The following is a 26893-nucleotide window of genomic DNA, read 5'->3' on the forward strand; positions in this document are numbered from 1 at the left end:
GCCCACTCCAGTTACAGGCTCCGCCCCCACTCCCAGCACCACACATGGCACTTAGGAACTTCGTGGTTGTTGCAGGTCAGTCCTCTCAGCTCCAGGTCATCTCAGCAGGAGTTCCTCAGGATAGTATCCTAGACCCAACCATCTTCACCTGCTTCATCAGTGACTTTTCCTCCATCATCCGGTCAGAAGTGGGTATGTTCGCTGATTGCACAAAGTTCAGCACCATTCGCGACTTGGATCAGATACTGAAGCAGTCCATCTTTAAATACAAGATCTGGACAATATCCAGGCTTGGGCTGACAAGTGGCAAATAACATTCGCACCACACAAATGCCAGGCAGTGACCATCTCCAATAAGAATCTAACCACCACCCTTTGATGTTCGTAGTGTTACAATCACTGAATCCCCTACTGTCAACATCCTGGGGGTTACCATTGACCAGAAACTCGACTGGGCTACCCCATAAACACAATAGCTACGAGAACAGGTCCAAGACCAGGATGTTTGCGGGGAGTAACTCACCCGCTGACTCCCCAAAGCCTGTCAGTCAACTACAAGGCACAAGTCAAGAGTGTGATGGAATACTGCCTACTTGCCTGGATGAATGCAGCTCCAACAATACTCTCAGAAGCTTGACACCATCCAGCCTGCTTGATTGGCACTACATCCACAAGCATCCACTCCCTCCACCACTGACGTTCAGTAGCAGCAGTGTGTACCACTACAAGATGAACTACAGAAATTCGTCAAAGTTCCTCAGACAGCATCTCCCAAAAACCCACAACCATTTCCATTTAGAAGGACAAGGGCAGCAGATACTTGGGAATACCACCATCTGCAAGTTCTCCACCAAGCTGTTCATTATTCTGACTTCAAAATATATCGTTGTTCCTTCACTGTCACCAAACCTTCTCAAGGGTAGCCAGGGACAGACAGTGAATTGTGACCCAGCTGACGATCCTCATATCCCACGAATGAATAAAGAAAGGATAAGCATTTAGGGTGAGAATGAACATTTGGCTAAGAAGGAGCAGCAAAAGCATGAAATAAATATTTTATCAGGGTTTAAGAATGATGGTGAAAAGGAGAATAGAGCATAAGAAATAAGAGTAGGAGTTTACCATCAGACCCTTCACTCCTCATTCTTGTTTTTTAGCTCCCCTCAGGGTCTTTCCTATTCTTACCTCAGTGTTGACTTCAGGGGATTCACAATCACAGTTACCTAATAGAGGCGGTCGACAATTTATAACAATTTTCTGATGGTTTATTGAGTTTAAGAAGGAACAGTTTGGATATTACACACTAGTTAATTTAATAGAGTATACATCCTTGATAATGGGTATGGTTTACTGATGCCAGAGGACACGCAGACTATTAGTGCAGACAGTCTTGGTTGGCATTAAGGTGGTGAGGGCTGCATATTGCTCTCTAGCTGAGGAGTTAAGGAACTCTTCCCTGGGTCATTCTACTTTCTTCTGGTCTGTCTGCCTGATGAGGACTGCTCGATGACAACTGCTGCATGGTGACCACCCAAAAATACCTGCTGCCTACAAAGTCTGCGAGATGAGAACTGTCCCTGCCCTCGAACACTTATGGGTATCTCCTATTTCCAGGGGAAAGGAAATTAGGCCGTGTTAATCAATTGTCAGAAAACTTGTGGCCAACGGCCATCGGACAGCAGCACATGACGTCAGATGACCATTGTCCCCTTGCCTGTCTATATCTGACAGTTTTCCGTTCTTTCCAAGTAAAAAATCTACCTATTTTCAAAAACAATATACTGACAATAAGGTGCATTTGGCACCGGATAAATAATTGGCACTAGTCCAATCAATATCATAATCCATGTTTTCCGTAATTCTTCTTTGTTTTCAAATGTTAGAATTTTCGACAGTTAATCACAGCTGTAATAGCTCTTTAATGAACTCTGTGCTACACAGTACACAGAAAACACAGTTTTAAACGACCCGGATTTCCAATATCCATCATTGATCTCAATGCTGCTTCAATGTTAGCCTCTTGGTCACCCTTGATTTTAATTGTTGTTGCACTTAAGCTGTAAACCACACAATTCCCATCCAAAATCAATCTTTACTTAAGCTTTAGATTGCTTGTCTTGATTTGCTTCTTACAGGTTGATGTTAACTTTTCTTTGCATCTTTAGAACATTTAATCTTGTAAAGGTCCTATTTAATCAGTCACCATACCCAAACATTAGCCAGTATTTTCAGGAGAGAAGCAGAGGGAGGGGGCCAAACAATAGAGGGAGAGAAGAACTTATTTAACATGGGGTGGGGGGGCATGAGAGAGATATTGTACAGTTGTGATAAATATTCTGCCAACATCTGCAGATTTTAAAAAGTTTTCTGTTGATGTTTTCCTTCAGGATGTGTCACCTTGAAGGGTTATGTTGCAGAGAGAAAGGGTGAACGAGAGGAAATGCAGGATGCACACGTTATAATTGATGATTTCACATCGTACTTCGCACAATTATCCTCAGAAGTGTAAGTACTGAAGTGACAGAAAGCAGAGCAACTTTTATGTTTACAGAGTGAGCATTGATTTATGGTACAGTTTACTGGCAGACTGGAAGGAGCCTTACTGTGTGACAGACTACTTTTGCTGATCTAGGGAGTTCTTATGTGCAGAATTGGAGACTGGAGAGTTGTTCTTAACCTCTGCTGTTTCCTTTTTTCACTTTGCAAGGGCAGTTTAAGACAAGGCCTTCTAGTTCTCTGCTCTTTTGGGATCACCATAGACCTAAATCCAAACTCGCCCCCATCCTTAACCTTGTATTGCATGCCAGCATGGACACAGTGCAGTCCAATCCTATATATTAATTCTGTGCAATGTAGTTTGTGGCACTGTCACACCTACGGGGATTTTTTGCCATTGAAACACTAGTCCCTGAAGCTAAGTGGGTGAGTACAGCATTGCAACAGTTATGCCACTGGTTTGTAAACTCCTGGTGACAATGAATGAATTTGAATTAATGTCTTTTAAAAAAGAAATGAAATATAGCAATGTAAAAGTGATCATAAAGCTGTCATATTGTCATTTTAAAATAAAGCAGTTAGTTTTCTTCTGACCTCTCAAAACTTGCTATTCTTACCTGGTTTAGCCTATGTTTGAATCCAGTCCCACACCAACCAGGTTAACTCAGAATAGGCCTTCCAAGCTACTTTTCTCAAGGCAGCCAGGATGGGCTATTCGTGTTCTGTGAATGAAATTGAACTGAACTGTTGTCATGTGAACGATTTACTGAATAGCGAAGCTGTCATTTCTCTCAAAACTCCTTTTCTTCCCTTCTCTGCCTTTGCCTCGGGTTTAGCTCTCGGCTCTCCTACTTTGCTGTTTTCGACGGCCACGGTGGAGTACGAGCATCCAAGTACGCAGCACAGAACCTTCACCTCACTCTTGCCCGGAACTTCCCCAAAGGTAACAACACTGTTACAGAAAATAGGAACTCCAACACTTCATCTAAAATCCAAGCTCAGTAGGCCAGCTGGTATCCAGTCACTTATAGGACTGACTATATGGGAGCTGGTTTAGTCATGGAGATGACAACCTGATCAGATGTGAGTGGAGTTTACCCCTGAAGATGTTCTCTGGTAGGTAAGAGTGGCTTTATTCCAGAAGATGCTTGTTGATCAGACAGGAGTACTGTTTTTACAGCACAACTTATTGATATGTTTTTCACTGACTACATAACAAAGCTTGCCAATGAATAGCCAATCTCTACCATTGTTGTTTTACTGTTGAGGAGTTAGCTAGAAGGATTTCTCCAGTGTACAGCTGTTCAATGTTCATTTAATTTTAATTTTAAAGGAGATGCTCAGTCACTGATGAGAGAGCTCCTTTCCAACAATAAATAATTCCAATAGTTAGGAAAAAATGTTCAGTAGAAATTGCCTTTTTCATTATTTTGACTCCTGGTGTCTAAAGGTCTTATAGGCATTGCTGTACGATTCTAACATTGCTCTCAGTCCAAGACGCGAGACTCCAGATTTAGAGTCCAACGTGATCATCTATTTGTGATCTGCTGCAAGTTTCCAGAACAAACTTTCCGTGAAGAGATTTCAGCTGAGAGGCTCGCGTGCCCAGGACATGCAGGATGAACATAACCTTGTTTTTGTTATTCCAGTTGATATTTTGAAGGCGTTGAGCAGGAGTGAACTTTGAACCCAATGTTCAATTGAGATATTTTCATATAGAATGATGACATTTTTCTTCCACTTATTCTCTATATAGGAGAAGTGAGTAGCATAGAGAAGACTATTAAGAAATGCCTTCTAATGACCTTCAAGCAGACGGATGAGGGCTTTCTCAAGCAGGCATCAAGCCAGTGAGTAGTCGTTACTTGCCCTTTTTGCCCTTCCCCTACCTATCCCCAAAAGGATAGTTAACACCAACTATAATATTCCATTTTCTTAGCATGGACTGGAGTTTTATTGGGAATATTCCAGAACTGTCTAACTTGTTGCCAGATTCTATTAAATTTATCCACTGAATCCTTTTTTCAGTTTCTGTGGTCTTCTTTTTAATTCACTTGTGGGCCATAGGTATCACTGGCTAGCCAGCATTTATTGTCTGTCCCTAGTTACCCACGTGACGGTGGTAGTGAACTGCTGCAGCCCATGCGCTGTAGGTAAACCCACAGTGCGCCTAGGGAGGGCATTCCAGGATTTTGACTTGACAACAGTGAAGGAATGGACATGTATGTCCACGTCAAGGTGGTGAATGGCTGGGAGGGGAACTTAAAAGCAGTGGTGCTCCCAAATACCTGCTGCCCTTCTCAAGATGGAAGTGGTCATGGATCCGGCAGGTGCTATCTAGGCTTCTTTGGTGAATTTTTGCTGTGCATCTTGCAGATGGTATATACTACTGATACTGAGTGTTGCTGGTGGAGGGAGTGGACCCCATTTAGCCAGTTTTGTACTGGCAATGTCATTAAAACTCCATCCCCCGTTTTCTTTGTTAGCACGTAAGCAGTATCTTATTGAATTAAATTCTGGAGTGCAGCCACAGTGGAGCACGAGTCAGCCCCTATGTACAGAAGAAGGGAAGAGTTGTCTTTCAAGGCTTGTAAAGTGAGAGGCAGTAGTACAGATAATTTTACTGTGATTCCATGACTTTGTTTACTATGATTGCATGGATTGTATTTTGGAGTTTGGTCTATTTTTCCTTTTTTTTTTCCTCTGGTATGCTTTGGTTAAGGTTTAATTTATATCGGAATTGGGTGGTGAAAGTTTCAGGCATCTTGCCAGTGGTCAACTGGACCAAGAACTAGAAGAGGATTTAGGCTTCTGTTAAGATCCAGGCACAGCTGAGACCCCCAAAGTGCTCCTTGTACTGCATGGTTTGTGAGAAGTCTGTTTTGTTTATTTGATTTGTTCAGTCATCTGTCTGCACATTTATTGCCATGGTTGGATTTGTTTTCTCTGACATCTTTCAGATTTCGGGTGACGTGCCGCAGCCGGCAAATGAGAAGCACATGGCTTCTTTGTCCACAGGAGACATCTTCAGAGCTACTTCCTGTGAATCTTGCTTCTCTGCTCAGTCACAACCTTTATGTCAGGAGTGTTTTCTCTTTATCCTGACTTTCCCCTGCATCCTCTTGGCAGTGCCCAAAGATGCCTTGCTATTCACATGTGGTTTGTTGGTTTATTTGACAGATTTTATATAGAGCTCCAAAATCATGTACTGCATAAAACCTTCCATAAATGCAGGTCAATGAACTCATTTTTGTATGCCTTCTCTTTCTGCAGAAAACCCGCTTGGAAAGATGGATCTACTGCCACATGTGTCCTGCTGGTGGACAAAGATTTATATGTTGCAAATCTTGGTGACAGCAAGGTATGACATTCTTGCAAATAATACTGATCTGGGTTGGGAATATCCTAATCTGTTAATACATAACAATCCATTTTTTTTCTCTCTTACTTTCCTCATTCATTTCTCCTCTCGCTCCCCCTTTGTTGCCTCCTCCTTTCGCTCTCATTTTCTGTTTCTCCTTCTGTCTGAGTATCTTCCTTTGTCTTTCATTCCCTTCCCATATATCTCATTCTAAATCTCTCTCTTTCTGACTCTTTGGTGTTCTTCTCCCTCTCTCCTTTTATCTCTTTATTTTTTTTCTCTGCCTCACTTGTTTTTCTCTCTCTCTCTAACTGGGCATCCAATTTCACTTTTCATGTCTACTATTTTCTCTTTTTTTTCTATTTTCTTTCACACCCTACCTACCCCTTGTCTCTATGTTGCTGTTCTTTGTGCCTGAAGCTCTATTTAACCACAAGGGAGTCTGTATAATACAGATGATTCCTCTGGGAACATTGTACTTGCACTGAATATGGATGGACTGTAGGTGATCAGCCTTTTACATTGCCAGTGTGCAGTGGTAGGAGTGCATGACTCTCATACCAGACAGCAGAATGTTGATACAACAGAAAGAAAGATTGCTTTTACCGTCTCTGCATTCCAAATATCTTAAAGTTTAGTGTTTCGGGGATTTTAAGCCAGGTGTGATTTTAAATGAAGAGTTAAATGTTTCTGCAGCTATCTATTATCCTTTATGTAGCAAGGCTCATGATATAAGATAAGCACTTGAAGATAGGCTGGCTGAAATAGTTTCAGTGCACTGACACCCGTCTGACCCATACTGATAACTGTTATCTATGACTACGTGCTGTGTAGCATCAGCTCCTCCTTTAAGTGTCGTGATTGCTGTGGGATATTTTGCATTTGTGTGTGTTAATCTGCACCCACTCTGTGTTTGCTCTGCTCGCTGAGGTTTACACTGATCCCAAACAGGCATGTCTTTTTTGTTGTTGTTGTTAAAAGCAAAATACTGCAGATGCTGGAAATTTGAAATAAAAGAAAATGCTGTCAATACTCAACAGATAACACAGCGTCTCCGGGGATAGAAACAAGAGTTGATATTTCAGGTCTACCATTCTTCATTCAGAGGAAAGATCATCTGAAGTATTACCTCTGTGCCCCTATTTTCTGTTTCTATGTCTTTTTAAGGTGCAAGTCAAATTTAGGGAAGAAGAGTGCTTGCTGTCCTGAGGCAACTTCAACTGTGAAAGCTGCAACTTTGATGTCACCTGATGTTTGATCCAGAGGTGCCTAGCTCTAGCTTTATGAACTATCAACTGGAATAGTCCAGGCACGACCTGTAGTTCAGAATTTAGAGGGTAAAGTGTTCTCTCAGCTGTCACATCAGTATCTTTTTGGACAAGTATATCCTGAGTTAGAAACAGTGTCTAGACTGTCCTATTGAACAGTTCAAGCTCCATTAGAGAATGGAGTGGATATGGAGAGAAAATTACCTCTATTTTGTCCAGTTAAACACACTCAGTACAGATACTTCCCTGTTAGCAGTGCAGGTAGCAAATGCATTTTGTTCCACATCTCTCTCTATTTAACCTGGTGTCATAGTAAATAGTTTGAGAATCTTGCAATACATTTATCTCATACATGAAACAATTTGGGTAATCTATGGCATAGAGTCATAGAGACGTATGGCATGGAAAGACCTTTCGGTCCAACCTGTCCATGCCGACCGGATATCCCAACCCAATCTAGTCCCACCTGCCAACACCTGGCCCATATCCCTTCAAACCCTTCCTAATAATATCTGAAAATGTGTTGCTGGAAAAGCGCAGCAGGTCAGGCAGCATCCAGGGAACAGGAGAATCGACGTTTCAGGCATAAGCCCTTATGTTCCCTGGATGCTGCCTGACCTGCTGCGTTTTTCCAGCAACACATTTTCAGCTCTGATCTCCAGCATCTGCAGACCTCACTTTCTCCTTCCTATTCATATGCCCATCCAAATGCCTCTTAAATGTTGCAATTGTACCAGCCTCCACCACATCCTTTGGCAGCTCATTCCATACACGTACCACCCTCTGTGTGAAAAAGTTGCGCCTTAGGTCACTTTTATATCTTTCCCCTCTCACCCTAAACCTGTGCTCTCTAGTTCTGGGCTCCCCCACCCCAGGGAATAGACTTTGTCTATTTATCCTATCCATGTCCCTCATAATTTTGTAAACCTCTCCTATTTACCTGTGACTCCACTTTCAAGGAGCTATGAACCTGCACTCCAAGGTCTCTTTGTTCAGCAACACTCCCTAGGACCTTACCATTAAGTGTATAAGTCCTGCTAAGATTTGCTTTCCCAAAATGCAGCACCTCGCATTTATCTGAATTAAACTCCATCTGCCACTTCTCAGCCCATTGGCCCATCTGGTCCAGATCCTGTTGTAATCTGAGGTAACTCTCTTCGCTGTCCACTATACCTCCAATTCTGGTGTCATCTGCAAACTTACTAACTGTACCTCTAATGCTTGCATCCAAATTATTTATGTAAGTGACAAAAAGTAGAGGGCCCAGCACCGATCCTTGTGTGTACATACAACTTTGTGATGCCTGTGGGGCAGTATGAGTGTAATCTCAGGGTATGCTATATGTGGGTCAATGCGTGTACAGTCTGAGGGCGGATGTGGTGAGTTTTGTGCATGGTTTCGATAACAGTTGATGCATCAGTGGGAATAGCTCTTCACCTGTTGAAGTAAATTTTTTGCTTTTCACTTCCAGGCCATTCTGTGTCGGGTGAATGAGACCAGCAAGAAATTGATGGCCTTGCCACTGGTGAAAGAACATAACCCAACCCAATACGATGAGAGGATGAGAATTCAAAAAGCCGGGGGCACAGTTAGGTGAGGAGTAAATTCTAAAGGATTTTTGTAGAAATGTAGGCAGATCAAACGCACATGATTGCATGAGGAGATTAAGTGGGCACTGGAATCGGTCTCTTTCTTACCAGATTCAAATTATCAGGTCAGTTTGCAAGGAAAAGGAGATACAAAGTCATATACTTCCAGAGTCCTGCTGTGTGTGTGGTGCAGTACAGTCCTGAAGATGCTGAAGCCAAGCTGCACCAAAATGAATCTCCATTTTCTGAATAAGTATCGCTTCAGTATTCAGAAACAGAAGCCAACTAATATTGTTGTATGCAATTGAATGTGGAATGAGCTCCATTTAGCAGTGGTCTCCAGGAACCAACTAATAAAGGTAAACAAGGCATATGATTGAGCATTTAGATCAATTGTGAGAGGTTTTTGAGTTTGGAGTTCAAACCAGTTGATGCTAAAATCTATTACAGACCATTTAAATTAGTAGCTGTTCTTGGGAACCTCCATAACATCTATTCCCACTGGTGACTGAGAGGCTAAACTAACTAATGCATTTTTTACAGTATTTGTTGCAATGTTAAATATCTAATGACATAGTCACTCTATTCATCAAGATTGCCCACTTTTCACTTCCATAATGTTTAAGGGCTCTGAATCTGCTGAAATCCAATTCCATACTTTTTGTTAGCTTTAGAATTGGCTATTCCAATGTATTCCTGGCTAACCTCCCAGTTCTGACACTCTCTAAACTTTACATCACTCAAAATTTATACTGTTTACCCATCTCCCTTGTGGTGACTGACCTTCATTGGCTCCTGGTTAAGAAATGTCCTGATTTGCTTCATTTCATCGTTGGTGGTCCTATCTTCAGATGTCAAGGGCCTAAATTTGTAACTTGCCCCCTAAACCACCCCACCTCATTATCTGTGCTGCCTCTAAAGCACTGCTTAACACCTACCATTTTGAGCAAGCTTATGGGTCATCTGTTCCAATGTTCTTTTTGTTATGCTCCCAGCTGATGGTAGTACAGGACAAATCAGATCTTAGAATGAAGCCTCGCTTGATAGATCATGTGTTTAACTTTTTGCAGTTTGTTACCACAGTGATTCAAATGAGGCTGCAAATGTTCTTTAACAAAATAGCATAAGTAGAGCAAAAGAAAACCAATGTATATATACTCATATATTAAACAGTTAGAAAGATCTTAACACAAACAGCAAAACGAAGTTTCAACAACAGATGTTATCAATACGCAATTCCAAAGAAAATTCACGCTTATCTGTGACTTCTCCCAGTTTCTATTCCTTGGACCACGGAGATAGTTTACGATTCCTTTCTGATTCTGCTCTCGTGAATCTTTTACGTTTCTGATGGAACTGAATATGTTTATTTCAGCTAAGTACTCCTAGCTTGGAGGCTCTACAAACACGAATACTCGGCCAGTATGATTGCTTACCCTGAACTAAAAGCTTGATCTTCCTGCCAGGAGAAGATATTTTCTTTTCTGGGCTGAACTGAACTAATTATTTTGAATTGAGACCTTGTACCTTCTGCTCTGAAATCAAAACTCAACTAATGACTTTTCAGTCTGTTGTAAACTCGGCATTATAAACATTGCATCCATTGGCAGTACAGTGGTTCTCTTAGGATGTGACTGCAGTCAAGTGCCATTCTTAGAATTGATGCAGTTAGGTCAAATGACTTTATGACCTTTTGTTTTAAACAATTCCCGGAACAGAACTGATCCACATCTGTCTGTCTCTATCTTAAAATCCAAAGCCCAAAATAAAACTTACTTCTTTCTTTTGTCACATCTTATGCCACTCAGTGTGGGTTTGAGAACAGATTTTTAGAGTGGTGCTGGAAAAGCACAGCAGGTCAGGCAGCATCTGAGGAGCAGGAAAATCGACGTTTCGGGCAAAAGCCCTTCCATCAGGAATCGAGGCAGAGTGCCTGCAGAGTTCTCTCCACTCTGCAAGCACCCTGCCTCGATTCCTGATGAAGGGATTTGCCCGAAATGTCGATTTTCCTGTTCCTTGGATGCTGCCTGACCTGCTGTGCCTTTCCAGCACCACTCTAATCTAGGCTCTGGTTTCCAGCATCTGCAGTCCTTGTTTTTACCTATGGGTTTGATAACACTCCAGTTAAGTGCGTTAAGACGTTTTATGCATTTAAGGGTGTTTATAGAAGAGCAAAATATTTGGTGCTTGTCCAGAATAAACTAGGAATCACTCTGTGTAATTCCTGGTTTAATGGCATTTGTTGCTACGAAGAAGCTACGTGAAAGGGTTTTTTTTTAACACCGTAAAGTGAATGGAGACATGGACAAATTGTTGAATGGATAATGTCCACTCTTGTGGATATCTGATGGTCAGGCAGATATGATCACCATGTTGTTATAATACGGATGTTGTGATTAGAGCACAGTTTGACTCTCTTTTTTTGTTAGCTGATGTTTTTGGCTCTGTAGATGTTTGATAGAAGCTTGTGTATCCCACTGGTGTAGCTAATGCTGCAGAGAGTTCCTTTAAGCACTGTGCTGGACTCTATACTTCCTGTTGACTGATTAAGGGCTTATGCCCGAAACGTCGATTCTTCTGCTCCTCAGATGCTACCTGATCTGGACTTTTCCAGCACCACATTCTCAACTCTGATCTCGAGCATGTGCAGTCCTCACCTTCTCCTCCTTGTCACTTGGCTAATCTGGAAGCTTTTCAGCTTTTCCTGTCATGATGTATGAAAGTGACATGTATGGTGATCAACACTGAGCTCCTCTGTGCTTTAGTTTCCAGGTCTTGCCTTGATTTGTTATTTGTCTGAAAATGTACGTGTTCTATTAACCTTATCACAAAGCTGGTAGGCTTTCAGTTCTGGAAAACTCGACAACGCAGCCTGTGAATCACCCCATCAATATACAGTGGTGCTGTCTGATAGGTCGTCCTATGTAGAAATAAATTCTTGATTCAGTGAAATTTTTGATGTCAGGTTTGTCAAGCTGAGGGGCATCAGTGCGACAGGAATGCAACACTCGGTGTTATGCTCACCCAGTGAGAGGGTGTGTTATTACACACTGGGAAAACAAACAGTCTGCTCTTGGAATAAAATCATCCACTTTTTCCACACAGCCGTCAAACACGATTGCATGCAGCACAAGACTAATTTTATTGCAGCCAGTAAAACTAGAAACATAGAAACTAGGAATACAAGTTTACTATTTAACCATTTGAGCCTGCCCCGCCACTCAATATCATGATTATCCAACTCGGAACCCTGTTGTCCCGAAAACTTTTGATTCCTTTAGCTAGTAACAATGATTTCATAGAATCTTACGGCACTGAAATGGGCCATTCCACCCAACTATTACGTCTTGGTATTAATGATGCCCCCAATCCTCCCCTCAACTTCCTTTATTCCATTCCATTAACTGTTCCACTCCTTTCTAGCTTAAGAACTTGTATAGCTCCCTCTTAAATGCTTTTAGGCTAGTTGCCTTAGCTATTCAGTATTCACTTTATCCATCGCTCTGCACCTAGATTCCTGTTTGTGTTAGCCGTGACTACTTTATAAACACACTTCTTCAATCTTCTACAGGACCTGGTGTTTTGCTGTGAATGCTCAATGTTCGTGTTCTTTTTCCTCCAGTAGGAGGAGCCAAAACTCCACTATCCCGTAGTGTTCCCTCCATTGTTAAAAAGCTCAGCTCCTTTGCTGTTTACTTTTTATTTAAGATTAGATTACCTACAGTATGGAAACAGGCCCTTCGGCCCAACAAGTCCACACCAGCCCTCTGAAGAGTAACCCACCGAGACCCATTCTCCTATCCTACAGTCACTCCTGACTAACGCACCTAACACTATGGGCAATTTAGCATGTGCAATTCACCTAACCTGCACACCTTTGGATTGTGGGAGGAAACTGGAGCACCCGGAGGAAACCCACGCAGACACTGGGAGAATGTGCAAACTCAACATTTATTATTTTACCTCGTGCAAATGTAATCCATCTCTTAACACTGAAATTCTGAAGTTTGGATTATTGGCAGAAATCTCCAGAATATAAATTATTCAAAATTTAATTCCACTTAAATTGTTCTTCCTTATTAATTTAAAAATCACACACCAGGTTATCGTCTAACAGGTTTATTTGGAAGTACTAGCTTTCGGAGTGCTGCTGCTTCATCAGGTACTACCTGACAAAGGAGCAGCGCTCTGAAAGCTAGTACTTCCAAATAAACTGTTGGACTATAGCCTGGTGTTGTATGATTTTTAACATTGTCCACCCCAGTCCAACACCGGCACCTCACATCATTTCTTATTAATGTAATTGTCTAATCTGTGCAGAAGAAACAGACTGACTGGTTGCTAGGACAGTAGCAGGGTTCTTGAGCCAGTGCAGTTTCTTTGTAGAATCCCTAGAGTGTAGCAGCAGGCTATTCGGCCCATTGACTCCACGCTGACCTTCCAGACCCAACCTCTATCCCTGCATTTCGCATGGCTAATCCACCTAGCCTGCACATCTCTGCAGTCTATGGGCAACTTAGCATGGCCAATCCACCTCACTTGCACATATTTGGATTGTGGGAGGAAACTGGAGCACCTAGAGGAAACCCATACAGATACGGGGAGAATATGCAAACTCCATACAGACAGTCACCTGAGGGTGGAATCTAATCCAGATCCCTGGCATTGAGAGGCAGCAGTGCTAACCACTGAGCCACTATGTAGTTGCTGATTTTCTGCTTCCTGCACCGTCCATGAGATGAGGGGGAGGATTGAATTTGATGCTGCAAACATGATAAAATCTCAGTATATTCTTCAGAATCTCTGTAGCTTCAGTAATAGAGCTCCAGTATTCTGTTTATGTCCATTTGGTGGCTTTGTGGAATCCAGAATTTGTCAGTGATGAGTAGGAAGGTTTTGGGGTTTTTCAACTCTGCTCGGTGTTTGTCCATTTATATGCGTCTGTGAGCATCGTATCAAAAAGTTTTTAGGGGAGTTTTGTCTCTGTATAGTAGGAGTTGACATTGCAATTATTTGTGTCCCCTGGCTAAATGTATCATAGCATTCATCTTCTCATGACTGTACACAATGTAACGTTCCCTGAGACATATCAGTTGGGAAATTGACCACTGCCTGCAGAAAGCAAAGAAGAAAATTGTGTATTTTTCAAACAAGTCATTGATAATGATGAGATATAATCTGATTCCGTTCTTGAACCTTCATAAAGAATGCTACTGGGGTAATTGTGCCCCACTGCCTCTGATTTTCTGGCCCCAGGTGAAAGCCCATAATTTGACGACAGTTCTTCATTTGGCTGTTGCTTCCCACGCGGTCACAGAATCAGCCCTGCGATGTGGTTGGTATGTGTTACTGGAAGGAGGCAAGCCCAAATGATAGGCTAAGCAATGCTGCAAGCATTGTAACTAATGATCATGATGTGAAGTGGGTTTGTTGTCCTGTCGCACAAACCAACCTTCCATCCATTGACTCCTTGGAAAGGCAGCCAACATAATCAAATACCCCTCCCACCTCAGTTATAATCTCTTCCAACCTCTTCAATCAGGCAGAAGATACAAAATCTTAAACACATGTAGCAACAGATTCAAGAACAGTTTCTTCCCCACTGTTATTAGGCTTCTGAATGGTCGTCTCAAATTTAATGTTGATCTCACTGTTTGTGCACCTTCTGCACAGCTGTAACATTTTACTCCTCACTCTGTTCTATTACCCCAATGCACTTGGTATGGTATGATCTGCCTGTACTGCATGCAAAACAAAACTTTTCACAGAACCCAGGCACATGTGACAATAGTAAATTAAATGAAATCAAAATTTGTTTATTTTGTGTGTTTATTGACCAGGGGCTGATATATTGATTTTTGTCTACCCAGAGATGGTCGGGTGATGGGCGTATTGGAGGTGTCACGTTCCATTGGAGATGGACAGTACAAGCACTGTGGCGTGATATCAATACCAGACATTAGGCGCTGTCAGTTAACGCTCAATGACAGGTACAGTACAATGGGTAGTTTCTACCATAAGGTTAGTGCGGCTGTTTATCACTGGCATTACTCGAGGATGTGTTAAACAAATCCAATGCAACAAAAGCTTTCCTTCCAGATTTTTGTTTTTTATTAAATTCCAGGTTGGATTCAGAATCTGCACCTTTTTTGCAGTTGACTAAGTAGGATATGCAGTGCCTGTCAATATCTAAGTGATTTTTGCTGATTTCATTTTGGTGTGCAAACCCTTTTTCCTCAATTTTTAGTTTAGTGATTGTTTCACATAACCTCACATGACTTTCCTCAGCTTGAGAAGGCATTGCAAGTAAGTGCTTCCCTTACTATATAGCTCAAAACATAATCAAGTGGATCTATTAAACATAGGTGGATAAGTGAACAAAAACAATTACTATGTAGAATTAGAATATTTACAAGCTAGCCATCGTCAAGATGGAAAATAATGATATTGTTTGCACTGCAGTGAACAGGAACTGTCCCAAAGTCTCCAAATATTAATCTTAAATAGTGGTTTACTGTTTATTGTCCATAGTTTCTCTCTGGTTTATTTACCCGTCTTTGTTTTTATTTTGATCATTAAATTAAACAAGATGGGCCAAGAAACACTTGTTAAAATTTGAGTGGAACAAAGGAAATGCAAATAATTTGTATTTGAGAAAATAAACATAGAGGATACCTTCATGTTTTGCATAGCCTGAACTCTACCCTTGGGTACCCAGCTAGACAAAACATTCTGCATATCGGAACCAGCTGGGACATTTTATGAGAGTGAATCTGTGTTGTGAACAAAGAGAAAAGCCAATACCACGATGCATGATTGCAGCCCACAGTTGTAGTGTAGCAATAGAGGCATTTGGCATGGAAAAGGTAAGATCCATCAGAGTGACACGTTGCCTTTTCCAGTAAGGGAGTCAGAAACCTGCAAAAGGTCAGAGGTTTGAGATTTCATTCCCCTTGTGCCTGAAATGTCTGGGACTGAAGGAACACGTAGTGAGCAGGTTCCCTGTGTCAACCTGAATCTTCCCTAGACAGCAGTACAGTGGGCAGCATGTGTTACTTCCTGCGTCGCCATCTCAAGTTGGGGATGCAGCATCCCTCATGGGAAAACAGTGAAGTAGTGTTGTGTGACAGAGGAACAGAGTTAACCTGTCAAATCGGATATGATTCTGCACCAGACATGAAAGGTACAAATGTGATGGGTTTTATATCGTTGAAAAGGAGAGGGAGAACAAAGAAAGGTACCCTTGGCAGAAGAAATTGTGTGGCAAAAATATCACCCATTCTCTGGTCTCTTGCCCATTCTTGATCCTTTATTTGAGAACAATCAGAGTGACATTAGCCATGTAAATGTCTCTGCTGCTCGAACCTGCCTCCATCTGAATTTGCTGCACGTCTTTCTCTCAGGTAGGACTGTAATGTGATCAAACCTACTGTCAAGGCTGGTGCTTTTGGTGGATGGTGTACCAATTGCAGAGGCTGAGTGCCAACTCTCAGGCACTGCTTCCTGCCTCTCCAAGGACCATGACTCTGTCACCAAACATGAACTTGCTGTTTCCATAGTTGTCATTTGGCTTTCACTTCCTCTGGAGATCTTCCCTCTGTGGCTACCCACCTCATAGTTGCCCAATCCCAAATACACCACTTCCACCTCCCCAAGATCCACAAACAGGACTAGTATGGTAGATAAACTGTTTCAGCCTATTCCTGCCTGACTGAATTTGTGTTGTACCATCTCTTAGATTAGATTACTTACAGTGTGGAAACAGGCCCTTCGGCCCAACAAGTCCACACCGACCCGCCGAAGCGTAACCCACCCATACCCCTACATTTACCCCTTTACCTAACACTACGGGCAATTTAGCATGGCCAATTCACCTGACTTGCAGATCTTTGGACTGTGGGAGGAAACCGGAGCCCCCGGAGGAAACCCACGCAGACACGGGGAGAACGTGCAAACTCCACACAGTCAGTCGCCTGAGTCGGGAAATGAACCCGGGTCTCTGGCGCTGCGAGGCAGTAGTGCTAACCACTGTGCCACCGTGCCGCCCAATCCCAGGGCCCATTCCATGCAAGCACAGGAAATGTGGCATCTACCTTTTTAACTGGCCAGTTCATCATCCAAGGCTGTAAATATTCACAGGCGGGGAAGCAGTGATTTGTGTGTTTATTATACCTTATTTATTGCTCACAATGTGGTGTCCACTATTAGTGTGGAGATCTGTTGTTAACTGGATGAACAAAAAAAATCAGCGAGCATGACCTTGTGTTTCCGCTTTCTTGGCATTTTAATTCCATGCTCTCATTTCTCTGTTTGATTGGCAACACATCCACAAGCATTCACTCCATCCATCGCCAACACTCAGTAGCGGCAGTATGTACCATCTGTAAGATGCACTGCACGCATTCACCAAAGATCCACAGATGTTACAAACCCATAATTACTTCTATCTAGAAGGACAAGGATAGCAGGTACATGAAAACATCACCACCTGAAAGTTCCCCTCCAAGTCAGCCGCCACTCTGATTTGAAAGTATATCATTATTCCTTCACTGTCACAGGGTCAAATTCTTGGAATTCCCTTTCTAATGGCATTGTGGAGCTACCTACAGCACATAGACTGCAGCAGTTCAAGAAGGCAGCTCACCACCATCTTGTCAAGGATAACCAGTGAGCGGGTATTAAATGCTGGCCCAACCAGCGAGACCCAAATCCAGTAAGCGAGTTTAAGAAATGTCACCGTTGTAAGTAGTTTATAGCCCCCTTATAACATCTCTACTGTAGGACAGTAGCTGTACTGTACGACAGTATACTACAGCCCTCGTAGGTGATTTTAATATTCATAGAATCTGGGCAATTTAAATTGGCACAGGTGGCCTGAGGATTAGTTTGTAGTGTATTCAGCACAGTTTCTGAGAACAGTATGTTAGGGAATCGATCCAACATGATTGTGTAATGAGACAGGATTAATTAAAGATCTCAGAGTAAAGGATCATCTGGGCACAAATGGTTATAACATGATGGAATCTCCCATTCAGTTTGAGGGTAAGAGTTATGGATCTGAAACTGAAATCTTGAAGATAATTACAAGAATATGAAGTCAGTGTTGGCATTCAATTCTGGTCTTCCCTACTAATAGGAAAGATATTGTTAAACTTGAAAGGATTCAGAAAAGATGTACAAAGCTGTTGCTGGAATTGGAGGGTTTGAGCTACAGGGAGAGGCTGAATAGGCTGGGGTTATTTTTCCATGGAGCATCGGAGGCTGAGGGGTGACCTTTATAGAGGTTTATAAAATCTTAAGGGGCATGGTAAGGGTGAATAGCCAAGGTTTTTTTCCCAGGATAGGGGAGTCCAAAACTAGAGGGCATAGGTGTAAGGTGAGCGGAAAGTTTTAAGAAGGGCCTGAGGGCAACTTTTCCATGCAGAAGGTGGTACATGTAGGGAATGAGCTGCCAGATGAAATGGTGGAGGCGGGTGCAATTACAACATTCAAAAGGCACCTGGATGGGTGTATGAATAGGAAGGGTTTAGAGGGATATGGGCCAAGTGCTGGCAAATGGGACTGGATCAGTTAGGATGACAGGTCGATGCAGATGGGTTGGATCAATGGGTTTATTTTGGTGCTGGACAACTTTGACTCATAAGTGGACTGGGGCAATAGGTTAAGACTCACGATGGTAGAGAAGCAATGGCAAATATTTAAGCAGAAGCTTTACTAACTTTCAATAAAGTTAGATTCCATTGAGAAAGAAAGTACTATGCGTGGCCAACTAAGGAAATAAAAGATGGTATCAAATTGAAAAAGTAATAGCACAAAGATTTGCAGTGGCCCAGAGGGTCGAAAAAACTTTAGAAACTGCAAAGGATGACTTGAGTACGACCAAGGAAGGGAGAAATTGGAGAATGAGAGAACACTAGCAAGAAATATAAAACCAGATTGTTAAAGTGTATAAAAAGGAAAGGAATAGCAAAAGTAAGCTTTAGTCTCTGACTAAGATTGAAGAATACAAAAGAAAGTAGTAGTAATGGCATTGATTAAATATTCATATATATCTTTGTGGTGGAAGACACCAAAATCATCCCAAGAATAGCTTTTCAAAAAAAAAAGCAGGTGCAAAGGGAAGAACTTAAAATTTATCACGATTGCTGGAGAAAAAAGTAGTAAGAAGACTAATGGAGTTATATATTCTGTAGAGATAATGGATGCATTGATTCTAATGTCCAAATTTTCCCACATCTGGAAAGGTCCGTGAGGTTTTCAGATCAGCAAATGTAACGGCCCCATTAGAGAATGGAGGGAGGTGGATAGCAGGAAAGTATAGGCTGGTTTTGGGAAAATGCTAGAATTCATTAGCAAAGAGGTAGGAGCAGGACATTTAGAAAATCTTCAATAAGGCAAAATCAAGGATTTGTGCAAGAAAAGTCATGTTTGACAAATTTATCATTTGAGGTTTTTAAGCATTTAACAAGCAGAGTGAGTAAGTGGGAATCAGGAGATGATCATCTACTTGGATCTCCGTGAGGTCTTTTATACGGTGCCACATAAAAGTTGGCTATCCAAGATAAAAGGTCATTATGTTGGGATTAGAGGATAGACTAACAAATAAAAAATAGAATCCTTTTCAGACTGGTGAACTGTAAGTAGTAGAGTAACCCAGGAGTCAGTGCTGGCACCTTAGATATTTGTAATCAATGTCGATAATGTAGATGAAGGATCTGAATCTTTAGTGGCTAAATTTGCTGATTAGAGGTGATCTTTTCTGTTTCAATAAGATTCTGTGGGGGTGTTTTCTAAAGTGAAGAACTAAAAGAATGTGCTTTAAAATAAGGGGTCATCAATTTAAGATGGAGGTGAAGAGCAATTTCATCTCCAAGAGATTGAATAAGAGAATTTCAAAAACCAACCAGTGCTGATAGACAAGTGGGATAATCAGGGCAGGTATAAAGTAGAGTTGGGACTAGTAGGATCAAGTATGATTTTATTAAATAGCACAGTAAGCTCAAATGGCCAAATAATCTCCTATTGTTTACGAACTATTGCCTGATCCACTGACTACACAGTCTGAAGTCATAAATGGACACATTTCATTCACAAACTTCACTTCACCCAAATGTTTTGTAGGCTGGAAATTTATTTTAGTGTGCTCTTGACCCCTTAACTCCACAGAGTTTGGATTATCAGCAGCATCCTGACTGAACACTTGATACATAAATAGGATTGCTACACCTTAGTTAAAAATGGAATAATAATCACCCAGTATCTAATCAGCCACAAGACTAATAAGTGTTTCAACCTCAGACATACCAGTAGCTCAAGTGATCCAAGATAACTTCCATCATTTCCTTTGTATTTGCACACAAGAATTGTGCTGTTTTTGGCAGTAAGATCATCATAAAAATATTTAAATCTATCAAAAATTAAAATTCCTAATAAACTTGATAAATTCATGGGATGTAGGCATTGTTGGCTGGCCACCATGTGTTGCTGGTCCCTAGTTGTCCTTGTGAAGGTAATGGTGAGTTGCTGAACTAATGCAGTCCCTGTGCTATAAGTAGACCCACAATTCCATTAGGGAGGGAATTCCAGGATTTTGACACTGCAACAGTGAATGAGTGGTGATATATTTCCAACTTTGGATGGTGAGTGTCTTGGAAGGGAACTGGAGTGTGGTGTTCTCGCATATCTGTTGTCCTTGTCCTTCTAGATGGTAGTAGTTGTGGGTATTGGCGGCACCATCTAAGGATCTTTGGTGAATTTAGCAGTGCATCTTGTAGATATGTTCAATAGCAGCAGTGTGGACTAAGTGGTGGAAGGAATAGATACTTATGGATTTGATGTCAATTAAGCTGACTTGTTTTACTTGGATGGTATCAAGCTGCTTGTTGGGAGCTGCAGCCATCCAGGCAAGTGGGGAGGCATTCCATCACACTTCTGATTTGTGCTCTGTAGATGATGGTGAGGTGAGTTACTTGCAGCAGTTTTCCTAGCCTCCAACCTGCTCTTGAAGCCACTATATTTGTATGGCGAATCCAGTTGAATTTCTGATCAATGGTAACCCCAAGATGTTGATGTTGGGGATTCAATGACAGGAACACTACTGAATGTTATGGGGCAGTGATTAGATTGTCTCTTATTGGAAATGGTCATTGTCTGGTATTTGTGTGGTATAAATGTTACTTGTTACTTGCCACTTGTGAGCCCAAGCCTGGATATTGTCCAGATCTTGGGTTGCTTCAAACTCTAACAAGTTGTGAATGGTGCTGAACATTATGCAATCATTGGCAAATATCCCTACTTCTGACCTTCTGATGGAGGGAAGATCATTGATGAAGCAGCTGAAGATGTTTGGGCCTAGGACACTACCCTGAGGAACTCCTGCAGAGATGCCTTGGAGCTGAGAAGAGTGACCATTGACATCCAAGTCCATCTTGCTGTGTATCAGGTATGACTCCAACCAGCAGACAGTTTGCCCCTGATGCCCATTGATTCCAGTTTTGTGAGGGCTCCTTAATACCAAATGCGGCCTTGATGTCAAAGGCTGTCGATCTCTAACCTCCCCTCTGGAATTCAGCTGATTTGTCCATGTTTGAACTAAGGCTATAATAAGGTCAAGAGCTGGCTGACCAGGGCAGAACCCAAACTAGACATCAGTGAGCTGGTATTGCTAAGCAGTACCGCTTGATAGCTCGGTGGTTGATAGCTTCCATTATGAGAGTATATTGATGAGACAGTATTAGGCTGGTTAGGTTTATCTTACTTTTTGTATGCAGGATAGACCTGGCAATTTTCCACATTGTTGAGTCAATGCCAGATGTTATTTGCTGTCCTGGAACAGCTTGGCTAGGGGAGTGGCAAATTCTGAAGCACAAGTCTTCAGTACAGTTACCAAAATGTAGCCAGGACTCATGTACTTTGCAGTATTCAGTTCTTCCAACCGCTTCTTGCTATCACATGGAGTGAACTGAATTAGCTGATGTTGTGATGATGGGGACCACTGGAGGAGGCTGACATGGATCATCTGCTTGGCATTTCTGGCTGAAGATTATTGCGAAAGCTTCAGCCTTATTTTTTGCATTGATGTGTTGAGTTCTTCCATCATTGGGGATATTTGTGGAGTCTCCTCCTGCAGTAAATTATTCAATTATCCACACCATTCATGACTGAATATAGCAGAACTTCAGAGCTTAAGTCTGATCCTTTGGTTGGAGGATGGCTTATCATTTGCTATCTGTTGTTTGGCGTGCAATGTTCCTGTTTGATAGTTTCACTAGATTGACACCTCATCTTCAGGTATGCCTGTTGCTGCTCCTGCATGCTGTCCTGCACTCTCCATTGAACCAGGGTTGATCCCCTGGCTTGATGGTAATAGTTGAGTGGGCGATATGCTGTGCCATGAGGTTGTAGCTTGTGCTGAAGTACAACTGTGCTGCTTTAGGTGGTCCACGGTGCTTCTTGGATGCCCAGTCTTGAATTGCTAGATCTGTTCAGAGTCTGTCCCATTTAGCACAGTGATACTGCCAAACAATACGGAGGTTACTCTCAATGTGAAGGTGGGACTTTGTCTCCATAAGGATTGTGTGATGGGCACTCTTGCCAAAGCTGTCCTAGACAGATGCATGTGCAACTGGTGGATTGATATGGTTGAGGTCAAATATGTTTTTCCCTCCTGTTGGTTCCCTCACCACCTGCCCCAGCCCAAGCCCAGCAGCTATGTCATTTAGAACCAGACCAGCTTGATCAGTAGTGCTGATGCCGAACCACACTTGGCAGTAGACAATGAAATCCCCGACTCAGAGTACATTTTACACCTTTGCCATCCTCTGTGCTTCCTCCAAATGTTGTTCAACATGGAGGAGTACCCAATTATCATCCAAGAGAGGACAGTACGTGGTAATCAGCAAGAGGTATAGTGGGGTGTGGAGTCAATGTTGAGGACTAAGGCAACTTCCTCCTGACTGTGTACTACTGTACTGCAACTTCTGTCCTGCCGGTGTGATTCCACGAGTATGACTATGTCAGGCTGTTGCTTGATTAGTCTCTGAGACGGCTCTCTCCCAATTCTGGCGTTAGCCCCCCAGGTGTTAGTGAGGAGGATTTTGCAGGTTTGACAGGGCTATTTCTGCCATTGTCATTTCTGGTGCCTGGATTGATGCCAAGTGGTCCGTCGGTTTCATTTCTTAGTGGATGTTTTGTTGCAGTTGTTACAACTGAGTGGCTTGCGAGGCCATTTGGTTTGAGAGTCAACAACATTGTGGGTCTGGTGTCACATGTAGGCTAGACCAGGTGAGAATGGCAGATATCCTTCTCTGAAGGAACATTAGCTAAGTTTCTGAATTAATAGTCTAGTTATAATACCACTTACCCAAGTAAGTACAAGGTTTAAACAGAATTCCCAGATCAAACCATCCCTCCAAGGTGATTCTTAGTCATTTGGTTTTAGGATCAATTTTGAAAGAAATTAAAGCAACTGCATGAAGGACGTAAAACAAAAATCATGGAGTTGGAACTGTGAAAAGATTTTGTAATCAAAAGGGGTTTCACACAACCCTAAATGAAAACAGAATGCAGCCATCTTGACATCATCATCAAAATCATAGGTTTGCACAAATCTTGGGTGATATTTCAAAGACATTTTTGTGAATTTCACATTTGAGACAGTGCAGGTTATTACTGAATTCACTGCTCCATTTTTGAATCACAATCAGTAGTTTAGAACGTCAAGTCAGAAGAAAAAGAATACATATGGATGAGTTGTGGGCATTTTAAAAGGCAGTCATCTCTTAATGTCGCATTGTAAGTTGACAGGGCACTAGCAACTTTGCATTGATGGGAGAAGACCAAGTAGGATCGGGTCCTGAGGTGGGCACTCTAGGCGAATAACACCTACAAACTTTTCAGCCTTTTCCTTTGCACTTGCGTGTTAAACTCCAAGCATTCAAGGGAATTGCTCTTGGCATCCTGACAATCTCCTGGTGATAATACTGAGACGTGTATACACGCAATGTACCTTAGCCAAGCTCTTCAAGTACAACTATGACATTGGCATCTCCCCAATGTGATGGGGGATTGCCCAGGCATGTTCAACCATGCTGAATAAGGTTGGTCTAAGATGGCCAATTACTGTCCTTGGTTCATTTCCCATTTGAATAACATCAAATAACATCTACTCACCATACCCTTGTCAGTAAACCTCAGTGTGGATTCCCCAAGAATTGTTTTGGTCCAGATATAAATAAATTTTTGATTCATAAATTGACGCGAGATCGAAGTGCCAGAAGAGTGGGCAAGAATAGCTGCCCTTCCTATTAAGACAGCCTTAGAAAAACTAAAGTCAAATCTCCCAATGACTGGAATCATATCTGACACAAAAAAAGGATTGTCATTGTTATCAGAGGCAAATCATAAATCCAGAAGATTACTTTTGGAGTTCCTCGGGGAATTGTCTGAGTCTTACCACTCTTAGTTGCTTCATTAATGACAATTCTTCTGCTGTCAAGTTAGGAGGCATATTTGCTGATGATATTGCAATGATCAGCGTTGTTGGCATTTTGTTTATTTATGAAGCAGCCTCTGCCAACTTGCAACAGGACAGAGGCAACTGGAAAGCTGAAGTGACATGGCAGGTAACTTTGGTCCACCTAGCTGCCAGGCAATGATTATTTCAAATAAGGAAAGGCAGCCTACTGCCCAAGACTGCCGGATGGGGATTACACATAATGCGGGGAAGCCAAAACAACAGGAGGGGAGGATCAAAAGAAAAAGTACCCTTTTTTTTTTAAACACTGAATCTCATATTCATTTTTTGACATTTCCTAAATTAGCAAGCATGAGCATCAGTAGAATAAAATCCCTACAGTGTGGAATCAGGCCATTTGGTCTGACAAGTCCATACCAACCCTCCAAAGAGTATCCCACCCACATGTGTCCCCCAACCCTATCCCTGTATTTCACAAGACTAATGCACCTAACCTGCACATTTTTGCACTCTGGGAGGCAACCAGAGCAGCCAGTGGAAACCCACGCAGACACTGGGAGAATGTGCAAACTCCTTACAGACAGTCGTCTGAGAGTGAAATCGAACCTGGGTCCCTGGCACTGAGAGGCAGCAGTGCTAACCACTGAACCACTGTGCTACTACAGTTGGTTTCATTGTCTTTTGGACTCAGAAAAAAAGCATTAGCGATGAACCCAGATTCCCAGTTCTGAGTACTAATCACTTACTACTTCCATTGGACATGGTTTTTAAAAATACTACTCTTCAAGACGTGGGGAACATATTTAATACCTGGCCCTTAAAGGGTAGTTTTATTCTTTTATGCTGTTAAATGGTTTGTTAAAGTACTTGCCAAGATCATTAAGCTGTTGAGGTCAAAGTTGAGAGCTGGAAAAGCACAGCAGGTCAGGCAGCATCCGAGGGACAGGAAAATCGACGTTTCGGGCAGGAGCCCTTCATGCCTGATGAAGGGCTTTTCCAGCACCACTGTAATTGTGACTCTGATCTCCAGCATCTGCAATCCTCACTTTCGCCTCTAGATCAGACCAGGTAAGAGCAGGTCACAACTCTCTGGGATAGTGCACTGGAAATCAAGCCCCAGTATTTCTGGATTGGTCACAAAAGTTAAAGATTTTAAATTAAGCACACAAAATCTCCTAATTTACTTGATTTTTCAGATCCAGGTTACTTTTTTTAAAAAAAGTACTATTTGTTAGAATTAATTAGACTGTAGTTCCAAGTAAACAGTTATAAACTGTTGGCATATATCACAGCAAATTACAACTGTAATCCCCTTATAATCTCCCCCTTTTATTGCAAGCTCACAGAAAGGTAGGTTATGAGTGAAGGAAGGCTGAAGACAGTTCCGTGGCTCCTGTTCGTGGGTTGCAGAGATGATCGGTATGTTCATAATGGTGGTCAGCAGATTTGCTGTTTGTACAATGCTTACCATCAGTGTCAGATTACTTACTTTTCGCAACATGCAGCAATTCCTGAAAGAACTGTTTTAAAGCTGGGGTTCTCATTTCAGTCCACAAAACAAAAGTACTGTCTTCACTAATGGCATTGATGAATGCACACACAAGAGGTCTCTGATATCTGTTTGCAGCATTTTTCCTTCTGGTGTCAGCCTAGAAAGGCCTAATTTATTCATTTTTACAACTTGCCTTCGGGATTGAGCTCCCATCCTTAGGCTGCATCTACTAGAGTACACTACCCTATTAACCTAGATAGAATCGAATCGTGCTAGGCCCAAGTGTGAAGGGTGTGATTTAAGTGAGTTGCAAGAGGAATGCTGACTTTCAAGACACTGCACCAAGTGTCTGGAGGGAGCTAAAAGAAAAATACACCAACCATTTTAAAGTTAATCAAATTCTTAGTCCCTTTTATAAATTGTGGCTACAGCATCATAACATGTTGAAAAAGTATTTGTCATATCAGATACTTCATCTCTGTATCAGAGGAAAGGGGAAAAAGAGAGTGAGAATGGATGGGAGCCCTACATTATCTTGCCTGTCTCAACCAGACATCAGCACAGCCCGTATTTCCTCACCTTGTTATGCTCATCAAGTTGTTGTGGGTTTCCTCATGACAGCAAATGATGTGCAGTGACGGGCTCAACAAATGTCTATTTCTGTTGCTCATTCAATTGGGTTTAGCATTAAAGTGTAAATATGGGACTCATTCACCTGCTTGCGAGGCAGTGCCAGATAATCATCTTACGCCCTGCTGTGGCAGGAGCCTGTTGATGTTTGTGACTGCTGTTTCAGATCGAGCAGATTGCACATAGAGGAAATGGCTGTTCAAATTACTCAGGGGCAAGGGATGGGAGGCTGGGCAGAAGCTTAATATGGGATGTGGTCCATTACCAAACTTGAGACAATTCAGAACATAAACCAATCGTCAGATTCCTAAACTTAGCTGTTGAATGTATGTAATTCTGTTCATGCGACTTTAACTTACAAAGCACGCTTACCTTCAGTGACTGGTGTAACAAGATACCCAAGTTTCCAGCCATAAAGCAGCCAGCTTGGCTACCAATAACATCATGGTCAATCTTTAAAAAGTACTTGGGTGAGCACTTGAAATGTCATAACATTCAAGACTATGGGGCACGTTGCTGGAGTGTGGAGCTGATGTAGATTTAAATAAGTTTTTGACAGTGCAGACTAATTAGGCTGAAGGG

General features: G+C 42.0%; 1 protein-coding gene across 2 annotated transcripts in view; it reads left to right on the top strand.

Moving 5' to 3' along the window:
- The first annotated feature begins 2366 nt into the window (after positions 1-2366).
- The window catches only part of LOC122555747 (integrin-linked kinase-associated serine/threonine phosphatase), a 33581-nt gene continuing 9054 nt past the window's right edge, over positions 2367-26893 (top strand). The window contains exons 1-6 of one of the 2 annotated variants that reach the window (XM_043701828.1): positions 2367-2505; positions 3333-3439; positions 4253-4346; positions 5770-5857; positions 8597-8718; positions 14585-14704. In XM_043701828.1, coding sequence (XP_043557763.1) covers positions 2441-2505; positions 3333-3439; positions 4253-4346; positions 5770-5857; positions 8597-8718; positions 14585-14704 — 596 coding nt within the window. In that variant the 5' untranslated portion in view covers positions 2367-2440. Of the gene's footprint in view, positions 2506-3332; positions 3613-4252; positions 4347-5769; positions 5858-8596; positions 8719-14584; positions 14705-26893 lie in introns of those variants that run through there. The other variant, XM_043701829.1, reaches the window with a different exon arrangement.

This window comes from Chiloscyllium plagiosum, chromosome 13 (genome assembly GCF_004010195.1).
Source record: "Chiloscyllium plagiosum isolate BGI_BamShark_2017 chromosome 13, ASM401019v2, whole genome shotgun sequence".
Taxonomy (NCBI): Eukaryota; Metazoa; Chordata; class Chondrichthyes; order Orectolobiformes; family Hemiscylliidae; genus Chiloscyllium; species Chiloscyllium plagiosum.